The 10981-nt window shown below is 46.0% G+C and overlaps 1 protein-coding gene across 1 annotated transcript; it reads left to right on the top strand.

The window, feature by feature from the left end:
• The first annotated feature begins 5252 nt into the window (after nt 1–5252).
• LOC123122742 (serine/threonine-protein kinase STY13) lies at nt 5253–10058 on the top strand. Its single transcript, XM_044543074.1, has 7 exons — nt 5253–5783; nt 5905–6299; nt 8313–8434; nt 8634–8836; nt 8928–9102; nt 9199–9333; nt 9444–10058. Exons 2-7 carry the CDS (start codon nt 6020–6022, stop codon nt 9648–9650), a joined length of 1122 nt encoding a protein of 373 aa, XP_044399009.1. The 5' UTR covers nt 5253–5783; nt 5905–6019; the 3' UTR covers nt 9651–10058.
• Nucleotides 10059–10981: the final 923 nt, after the last annotated feature.

Genomic DNA, 10981 nt, shown 5'->3' with positions numbered 1-10981 from the left:
AGGCGGACCCGCAAACCATCTATGTCCGTTCGGACTGCGCATGTGGCACGGCCGCTGATTCGTGGGACGAGTACCTATGGATGTCTGAGAGCACATGCGGAGATGCCATGATTAGTTTTGCAACTGTCGTGGTCGACATGTTCGGACCTCAGTGTTGGGGAACGTAGTAATTTCAAAAAAATTCCTACGCACACGCAAGATCATGGTGATGCATAGCAACGAGAGGGAGAGTATTGTCCACGTACCCTCGTAGACCGAAAGCGGAAGCGTTAGCACAACGCGGTTGATGTAGTCGTACGTCTTCACGATCCGACCGATCAAGTACCCTCGTAGACCGAAAGCGGAAGCGTTAGCACAACGCGGTTGATGTAGTCGTACGTCTTCACGATCCGACCGATCAAGTACCGAACGCACGGCACCTCCGAGTTCAGCACATGTTCAGCCCGATGACGTCCCTCGAACTCCGATCCAGCCGAGTGTTGAGGGAGAGTTTCGTCAGCACGACGGCGTGGTGACGATGATGATGTTCTACCGACGCAGGGCTTCGCCTAAGCACCGCTACAGTATTATCGAGGTGGACTATGGTGGAGGGGGGCACCGCACACGGCTAAAAGATCAAATCAATTGTTGTGTCTTTGGGGTGCCCCCTGCCCCCGTATATAAAGGAGCAAGGGGGGGAGGTGCGGCCGGCCAGGGAGGAGGCGCGCCAGGAGGGAGAGAAGAAGGAAAGGGGGGGCGCCGCCCCCCTCTCCTTCTCCTATTCGGACCAGAGGGGAAGGGGCGCGCGGCCCTGCCCTAGCCGCCTCTCCTCTTCTCCCCTAAGGCCCACTATGGCCCATTAAGCCCCCCCGGGGTTCCGGTAACCCCTCGGTACTCCGGTAAAATCCCGATTTCACCCGGAACACTTCCGGTATCCAAATATAGGCTTCCAATATATCAATCTTCATGTCTCGACCATTTCGAGACTCCTCATCGTGTCCGTGATCACATCTGGGACTCCGAACAACCTTCGGTACATCAAAACTCATAAACTCATAATATAACCGTCATCGAAACTTTAAGCGTGCGGACCCTACGGGTTCGAGAACTATGTAGACATGACCGAGACACGTCTCCGGTCAATAACCAATAGCAGAACCTGGATGCTCATGTTGGCTCCCACATATTCTACGAAGATCTTTATCGGTCAGACCGCATAACAACATACGTTGTTCCCTTTGTCATCGGTATGTTACTTGCCCGAGATTCGATCGTCGGTATCTCAATACCTAGTTCAATCTCGTTACCGGCAAGTCTCTTTACTCGTTCCGTAATACATCATCCCGCAACTAACTCATTAGTTGCAATGCTTGCAAGGCTTAAGTGATGTGCATCACCGAGTGGGCCCAGAGATACCTCTCCGACAATCGAAGTGACAAATCCTAATCTCGAAATACGCCAACCCAACAAGTACCTTCGGAGACACCTGTAGAGCACCTTTTTAATCACCCAGTTACGTTGTGACGTTTGGTAGCACACAAAGTGTTCCTCCGGTAAACGGGAGTTGCATAATCTCATAGTCATAGGAACATGTATAAGTCATGAAGAAAGCAATAGAAACATATTAAACGATCATGTGCTAAGCTAACGGAATGGGTCAAGTCAATCACATCATTCTCCTAATGATGTGATCCCGTTAATCAAATGACAACCCATGTCTATGGCTAGGAAACATAACCATCTTTGATCAACGAGCTAGTCAAGTAGAGGCATACTAGTGACACTCTGTTTGTCTATGTATTCACACAAGTATTATGTTTCCGGTTAATACAATTCTAGCATGAATAATAAACATTTATCATGATATTAAGGAAATAAATAATAACTTTATTATTGCCTCTAGGGCATATTTCCTTCACTCAGTACCTGAGAGAACCAACTGTGGCAGACACCGAGAGACTCTTGGCAATCTCAGAAGTAAGAGGGTGGCCAGGTTTGCTTAGATCTCTTGACTGTATGCATTAAAAATGGAAGAACTACCCGAAGACTTTACAAGGGCAATATCAGGGTCATCTTAAGAAGCACACCATAATTCTTGAAGCAGTTGCATCACAAGATCTTTGGATTTGACACGCTTTCTTTGACATGCCCGGGTCTCACAATGACATCAATGTGCTGCAGCGATCACCGTTGTTTGCGAGGCTGGTTGAAGGAAAAGCTCCTCCTTGCCACTACACTGTCAACGGACATGAGTAAAGCATGGGCTACTATTTGGTTGACGGTATCTATCCTCCGTGGGCTACCTTTGTCAACACCATCTCTAACCCAGTTGGACAGAAAAAGACCCACTTTGCCCAAAGACAAGAATCAGCTAGAAAGATGTCGAGAGGGCATTTGAAGTTTTGTAGGCCCGTTTTGCAGTTGTTCATGGACCTGCCAAACAATGGGACCCGGAGACCTTGTGGGGGTGATGACATGTTGTGTGATCATGCACAACATGATCATCGAGGATGAGGGTGACGATGCTGCCGCAGCTCTAGAATTTGAGAACATGGGTGATTCTATCCAACTTTCAAACTAGAATCTGGCCACATTTGAAGAGTTTATTCAAATGCATCAACAAATTCGGCATCACCCAACTCACGAGCAGCTGAAGAAAGATCTGATTGAGCATCAGTACGGTTAAAGGGGACAACAATGTTGGGATGTAATATTTGAACTTTTTTAAATTTGAACTAGCACTGCATGCGGCTATTTGCTCTATGTATGCGACTATTTGATCGTGCGTACTTAAACGAGATGAGGGAGGCCGGATGTATGCGACTACGGTTGGATGGCGGCCTCCCGCATCCGTGTTGGCGGACTGGTCCCCCTGTCCACAGGAGGAAATTTGCGGGGTGCCGTTGAAGATGTCCTAATAGCATACTCCTTGTGGCCTAAAAGAAAACAACAGAAGGAAGTATAGTATCATCTCAAAAAGAAAACATGAAGGAAGTATAGTATCTCTAAGAAAAAAATATACTTTTTGGACACTTGTAAGTAAAGGTATGTAAAGGTACACTTCTTCTTGTATATAAAAAAAACACAAGATATTTTCTTAGCTCGCAATCGCAAACCAATCAAACTCTTGTCGCAAAGGAACCGGAGCCAATTGCTTCGGCGGGAAGGCGACGAGCACAGTAAACAATCCATCTTGGCCACCGTCCGTCCGTCCGTCCTGCTCCGGCAAATTTGACAAATTTGACCTATAGACGAAATCAAATCACAGAATGAACTGTCCGTGAAACTTTTTCACGCGGCTGACCCGTGGCGTCTAGCTCTCAGGCGCTGCACTAGTGCAACGCCTGGGAGCTAGGCGCTGCACTAGTGCAACGCCTAGGAGCTAGGCGCTACACTGTATAGTGTGGCGTCTAGCTCTCAGGCGCTGCACACTGACTTAGTAATTTTCTGATCACACGGGTGCGATGCTGGCCGTGTAGCGCCTATCTGTGAGGCGTTGCACAGTGTAGTGTGGCGCCTTCGTGTCGGGCGTCACACAAAAAGTCAGCTGCGTAAAATAGTTTCACAGATAGTTCATTCTGCGATTTGATTTCGTCTATAGGTTAAATTTGTCAAATTTGCCTCCATGCCCATCTTTTCTTCCCCAAGTTTGGTGATTCCGCACTGCACTGCACCTGCACAGTACGCTACACACCCTATGAAAATGATACTGTAGTACTGTATGTGACAGGCTAGCTAGCTTCGCTAGTGGTGGGAGCACCATAACCAGACAGGTCGCTGTCCAGAAGGTCCGTCGCGCCGTACCACGACACACGGCCGTACGTACATCTTTGCGTGGTCGGTGCCACCGCGCACTAGTAAAGGACGAGTGCATTTCTTGTTGTTGCTCTTGCAGAGCACTTTGATGGGTCTGTCACAAATCTCGAGTCTCTATGTGTTCTACGGAAATGTTTTTAGCCATGGCAAGTTGAACGTTTTTTTTCATGTCATTGGTGCGAGGAGACAAAATTGTTTTGTGAGCAGGGCAATTTTTCTAGCAAAAATAATGAAGTGAGGTGAATTTGCCATGCTCGCCAACTAGACGTGTCGTCTTTGATACGTAAACTAGCCATGTGCCCGTGCGTTGCAACGGATCCAAAGTAGAATACATGTTCACAAACTTGAAAGAAAACACTCTAGTTTTGATATACATATATCACTAAAAAATATATTATGTTTCACTCAAAATATACTCCTCGGGCTGTTTTGATGAGGTGAGAGGGATGTGGTTGGTTTCAAGATACTAATGGGTTTTCTGCAAATTGGAGCAGAGGAGTGGACTATTCTTGCAAAAAGGCCACAACTTACCTCACAGTCGTTAGATGCAGATCTAGTGGTCAGAAATGACGGATGGCAGACATGCCATCATCACCAACTGAGTCTTTTATAGGAGTAGAGATATAAGTTGCCATGTAAAACGTTTGATTTACCATGCCTAAAAATCCAATGTTCGCTGGATACTGGGATCCTAAATCTATGAAAAAGAAAAAAAAAAGAGTTCTTATTTTTTGTCAAGCTCGAGCTTATCTAGGCTGCGATTGTTTGTGCTTCCAAATGGATTTGATGTAGGTTGGGTTCTCAGGTCTTAGATGTTAGGCTTGGCTGCGATGTCTGTTTAGTATTAGGCCCAGGTTATCTGCGCCGCTTCATCAATTGGATAGGCGTAGCGACAGTTTGTTGCTTAGACGGCGGCTTTAGTCTTACTGTTGTATGACTTTGTAAGGTCTTGTTCGCTTTAGTCTTTAGTCATCCTCCTTTTCTAAAAAAAAATGGATTTGATGAGGCGATAGCCAATCTACGGTCTGGACTACTTCAAGGAAGGGGTGTGCGCCTATATAGCGGTTATGTTTAAAGGCGCTCCTTCGTTTCAAAATAATTAGAATTATATGCTTTATTTTTTTAAAGAAGCTATAGGTTTTCTCAAGTGAAATTTTATTGAGTTTGATCGACTCCATATAAAAATATATCAACATCATCCTGCGAGAACCAAATAGACTTCTGGCAAAAAGAAGAAGAAGAAGAAGAGGATTCGTGTATGTGCAAACAGACCAGGGAGAAAAAATCTCGATCCGACGGCTAGGAATGATCGGTTGACCAAGAAACGGAGTACTACTACTACTAGTAGTAGCTTTTCAAGTTGAAACTTAACCATCCACCATTCCGTGAGCCTGCTACTACTACGTGCCCGGACCCCGAACATTCTACTTTGGACATGTAGCACGGGACGCACGCATTTGAACATTCTATTCTACTTTGGAGCCTTGGACTTGTACATCACGCGAGCCAGCAGCACAGTAGCCCCGGGCATATTCCAAGTTCCAGCGCAGCCGACGAGCCAAAGGCGGAGCTGCCCAGGCACAGGCAGCCACAGCCGGTGGCCACAGCACAGCAGTAAACAAATCCGCTCCGTCGTCGCCACGCTTCCCCCCTTCGTCAACACCCGCCACCTCGCCTCGGTCCGACCGGACACCGGAGGCTCCCATCCTCAATTCCTCGCCGCCTCCGCCGCCTCGCCCCCGCCCGCTTCCTTCCAAATCTCGCGCCCGCGATTCGGCCGGACAGGCCAGCCCCCTTCCTGTTTAGTTGGCTGAGGCGCCCCTCTCCTGCGTTCTTGAGCAATTCTTTGACCGGATTCGATACGGTCTCTGCTCTCTCGCCTCCGCCATATTTCCGCCGAGCTTCCTCCGCCCTGGTCAAACTTTGCGGCCGGCCTTTTCCAGCGAGTTCCGTCCCGACCTTTCGGCTTTCGTCACAGCCCCGCCGCGGTGAGCACCTCTTCTCCCGCCCCCCCTTTTGCTTCCTCTCCACCGCTTGCCAGATCCGCGCCCCCCTCCCGTCAGCTCCGCCTTTGCTGCTTCTTGCCTCATCTCTGCTACTCCCCGATAGGCTCTGCGACGCACCGATTCCGCGCCTCCGATAAGGGATTCCTGCTTGTTGAATCCCTTGTTGTTGGGCTTGCGGTGCAGCTCCTCAAGACTTCCACTTTTGGCGGCGTGCAAAGATGGCGTCCAGCGCCGGTGATCTGCCCGAGGTGAAGTTCAAGAGGACCGGTAGCCTGGGGAGCAGCGACTACGTGCGAGCTGACAAGATCGACCTCACCAGCCTCGACATCCAGCTAGAGCAGCAGCTCAACAAGAAATGGGGCAAGACCAACATCAAGTCCCAGGGACCCAAGGCGGACTGGGAGATTGACCTTGCTAAGCTGGAGATCCGGCATGTCATCGCCCAGGGCACATATGGAACCGTCTACCGCGGCACCTATGATGGCCAGCAAGTCGCAGGTATTTCTTCCTTAATCGGCTGAAAAACGTGACGAACTAATGTTGCTTGATTGATTTTTATACGTGGTCCTATGCCCTTCTATGTATGTATTCATCAGGTCGAATTACACTCATGATTATAGGGGATTAAAAACATATATATATACTTATAGGTCATGACACACGTTTCTTGATACAGATAAGCACAAGTTTGCAGGTTTTGGGGTAATTAGTTACTCTAATCTCTTCTATGAGATGAATGATACGTGTACTGATTTTTATTGATTGTGTGATTTGTGTTCACTCCTTCCCCAATGTTTCAGAACTTCCAATAGGTACAGGTTTTGAGATTATGCGTGTTTATCCAGTAGCATGCTCTTTTAAGCCCATCCCAATTTCGAACTGGGCGCCTTAAACCATACTCCCTCCGTCCCAGCTTGCAAAACGATCTTATATTGTGGGACGGAGGGAGTAGTTGTTTAGCAAAGTGCGATGTCTAGCAGTTCGACAGTTATTCGTGTGTGCCCTGTAAATTAATCCTTGAACTTCATGATAACTCTTTACGCCTCACACAATGCATAGTATTTTCGCAACAATTTGGCACACACATCAAAATTCATTTCTAGTGTGTTTTAGTGCACCTTCGATTTTGTTTATGTTCTTTTCTTGTACCCAAGAAGCTGCATCTGAATTATGTTGTTTAAGATTTTATTTCTTATGTCGATATTTTAGCTTCCTTACATCGGATATTCACATAACTAGCAAATAGTTGAGTTACGCTTCTAGGAGCAAAGTTTGCTAGATGACCAACCTATTGTGAATGCAAGAAGCTTTGCACTTGTATTTTTCAAGGAATCTCTTATAGTTGGATTCAGACAAATACATATATACTCCTAGTTAGTAAGTATAACGTTGGACATTCTCCTTTCTGCCGCATCCACTCTATGTATTGATAAGATCTATTAAACTATTACTCCCTCCGTAAACTAATATAAGAGCGTTTAGATCACTAAAATAGTGATCTAAACGCTCTTATATTAGTTTACAGAGGGAGTACATTCTTATATTACTACTCTGCACATCTATATATATTTATCTGAATTTTTTAAAATCGTAACATGTGAAGGTCCGTTTCACTAAAGAACTGGGTGACTGTCTGTTAGCTGTTTATCATTATTTAGAACATTAGTTGGGCTGGACCATGTATTCATCTGCTTTCGTGCCTTCTGCATATTTGTGTGCCCACATTAATGCTCTTGCTCATGAATAATTTCAAGATAGTGTCATCTTTTTTCCTCCATCAAGTTCTTCCTTTCCCTGACTACATTTCTGGACATTTACTCTGTCAGTTCATCTGAGGTTTTTCACCTTTGGGCAGCAGTCCTCATTTCACATGTCACTCTACATTGATTTCCTGCCAATTAGCATTGTATCAACATTGATTTATTTAAATTCCTACTAATTTATGATATTTCCATCAACCAATTTCCTTTTGAGTCCTTTGCAAATGAACATGAATTCTTCCGTGTTGAATTTTTGCATATGCTCGTAAACATTTCTGCAGCCTGCTCAATAGTGGATATATGTCTATAACTAAATGGAATGCTATCAGAATCTTAGTTGTGCTGCTTTGTACCGTTTGTTTGGACTTACTTTCCAAGCTTATCTTTTTATGACCCACTTCAGTTTCCTAAGTTCTATAGGTTTCCACAAAATAGAAAGTGAAGGCTTTGTTCCATTGAGCACTTCAGTTAGATGCATGCCTGTATGTTGTTCATTTGTTCTTTCAACTAGTTTCATAAGATTGACATGCTTGTATTTACAGTGCACATATTCCAGCAGTAGCATCTTTTAAACTTTTCTTATTGGTGATTTTCAAAACAGCGTGTATAATTTTCTATCATTAGATATCCGGTTTTTACTCAAAATATACGATGAATGTGTCACTTCGTCATTTTAGGAATTTGGGATTGTTTTGTTCACAATGTTACGCAATATAGGAGCACCCTATTAATTTCATCATACTGTTTGCAGTGAAGCTGTTGGATTGGGGAGAAGATGGTTTTGCCACAGAAGCCGAAACTACTGCTTTACGAACATCATTTAAGCAGGAGGTTGCTGTTTGGCATAAGCTCAGCCATCCTAACGTTACAAGGGTGAATATTTCCAATCATACATAGCTTCCATCAATCCTGTCCTTCATATGTGATATTTGCTCTTGTAGTAAAGCTGATAGCTCATTGAGTATTAACTTCTAGTTCAGGATTAAAATTTGTAACTGGTATCATGCTCACTACCCTAGGGCTATTTGAAAAGTATTGATTACTGAAATACATGTCGTAATCTCTTCTGCAGTTTATTGGTGCGTCTATGGGGACCACCGACCTCAAGATACCAGTCAATGACAACGGTGCGCGTGCCAACTTGCCAGCCAGAGCATGTTGTGTTGTGGTAGAGTATCTCGCTGGAGGCACTTTGAAGCAGTACCTGATAAAGAACAGACGGCGGAAGCTCGCCTACAAAGTTGTGGTTCAGCTTGCATTGGATCTGTCCAGAGGGTAATATGCTCTTCAGCTCAAATCACCGCTATGCATTATTTCTAGAGTATCCGAGTCCAAAAAGTAATAGTCTGGCACTTTCCTTTTGCAGATTGAGCTATCTACACTCGAGAAAGATAGTACATCGCGACGTGAAAACTGAAAATATGCTGCTTGACACACAGCGTAACCTTAAGATTGCTGATTTTGGCGTTGCACGTGTTGAGGCTCAGAACCCGAAGGATATGACTGGTGCGACAGGCACTCTTGGTTATATGGCCCCAGAGGTATTTATTGGAGTGACCTCTTTTAAGTTTGTTCCTTCACAAAATGGCGTCCTACTTAAAACAAAATCTCCTGTTCTTCCTTGTATGCATTTACAGGTTCTTGATGGTAAACCATACAACAGGAAATGTGATGTTTACAGTTTTGGCATTTGCTTGTGGGAAATCTATTGCTGTGACATGCCATACCCAGACCTAAGTTTTGCCGATGTCTCTTCTGCTGTCGTTCACCAGGTTTGTCGTGTGTTCCAGATACACTCCTGCCATGCCATTTTCCTTCCTTGTATCATATGATCCGCGCAGAGCACATACATCAAATATAATCACTGCTTGTTTATGGACAGAATTTGCGGCCAGACATACCCCGTTGCTGTCCAAGTGCGTTTGCGAACATTATGCGTAAATGCTGGGATGGAAATCCTGATAAGCGCCCCGACATGGACGAGGTGGTGCAGCTTATGGAGGCCCTCGACACAAGCAAAGGCGGTGGTATGATACCGGATGGCCAGTCGTCCGGATGCTTATGTTTCACCAGGGCCCGTGGCCCGTAGATACTTTGCACAGCACACTCCTCCCTTTGGCTATGTGTTGCCACTCGACGTGACCGGGAGCTCCACAGCTTTGCTTCCCGCTGTCGCTTGTGCAGATGCTGCTTGCAGCCCTCCGTAGTCGCCTTGCCGTTTCTTTCTACGGTGCTGTGTTGGTTGCAGCTCTCGTATGATCTCTGTGGTCAGCGGCACACTTCCTTCGTATAGCAGTCTGTTGTTGTAATAGTACGCTGTATTCTACTATAACTGAGGTCTCCCTCTCATTCTTGGAGCTGCCGCCGCCTCCTGCGTCCATTTGGCGGCGGTACGTCTTGGATACCGCGTCATGTTTTGAAACCTTTATCGCTGTGTATATTACTATACCCGACTCGAAATGAGTACAATAAAAGTGCATAAATATACTTGTGTTGAGCGTTTATGGTACATTCACTGGTTCAGGACTTGAGGTAATTTTGAGACAAGCTGGTGCTGGTTTCTCTGCTCTTGAGATTTCAGCCTTTTCAAATGAATGTGACACCAGCTGAATTATTACCGTAGCAAGCAATGTTTATTTAGGGGAAAAAGGTAGGAAAAAATACAAGGAATGACGCTGGCTGTGATATTCTTTACAAGTAGTAGTAAAAGTTAGAAGTGATTGGAAGCCGGATGATGGAATCAGTCAGTGCCTAGTGTCTACTTTGTTTCCGGGATGAGTTTAGTGGTTGCGATCATGCGAGTGATAGCAGCCCCAGCACGGCTTTTGCCGCCTAAAAGCCGATGGTAAAATACCATTCGCTCGCTGTGGGTGGGTGGGTGGCGCCATCATGTTGTGACTGGGAGATGAGGTTTGTAGAACCAAAAGCTAAGCCATGATGGGAGGGCTCCTCGTAAAGATAGACGACGGCGCAAGCGTGCGGCTCATCTGTTTCATCCTAGACTAGACTAGACTGGTGGAGCAAAGGCCAAGGAAATAATCACAGCGAGCACAGGTGGCGCGATTGGACTGGTCGCCGTCCGTCCTAGTCGCCACATTTCCTTGTCCCGTCCATAGATACATCATGTGCTTTGGGATTGCTTGCCACGCCCTACTCCTACTCCTACTCCTACTCTGGGACAAGTGAAGTGACGGCCCTTTATTTGTGGTTCTTGAGAGGAAAACACTCCCGGATCTTGGCCAACAGGGGCAAATTTGACAATTTTGACCTATAATCGAAATCAAATCACAGAATGAACTGGTTGCAAAACTATTTCACTCCCCTGACCCTTTTGTGTAGCGCCCGCCACGCCGGCGCCACACCCTACTGTGCAACGCCTCTCAGATAGGCGCTACACGGCCAGCGTCGCACCCATATGTG

The sequence above is a fragment of the Triticum aestivum genome, chromosome 5D (assembly GCF_018294505.1).
Source record: "Triticum aestivum cultivar Chinese Spring chromosome 5D, IWGSC CS RefSeq v2.1, whole genome shotgun sequence".
Lineage (NCBI taxonomy): Eukaryota > Viridiplantae > Streptophyta > Magnoliopsida > Poales > Poaceae > Triticum > Triticum aestivum.
The sequence above is the reverse complement of the archived record's forward strand: the minus strand, read 5'-3'. Positions and strand labels throughout refer to the sequence as shown.

Excerpts from the sequence above, each read along its gene's own strand:
- LOC123122742 (XM_044543074.1), top strand. The coding sequence starts at position 6,020 with ATGGCGTCCAGCGCCGGTGATCTGCCCGAGGTGAAGTTCAAGAGGACC. Across the intron at positions 8,837-8,927 it reads GCATTGGATCTGTCCAGAGG|ATTGAGCTATCTACACTCGA; the intron begins GTAATATGCTCT and ends TTCCTTTTGCAG. Across the intron at positions 9,103-9,198 it reads TTGGTTATATGGCCCCAGAG|GTTCTTGATGGTAAACCATA; the intron begins GTATTTATTGGA and ends ATGCATTTACAG.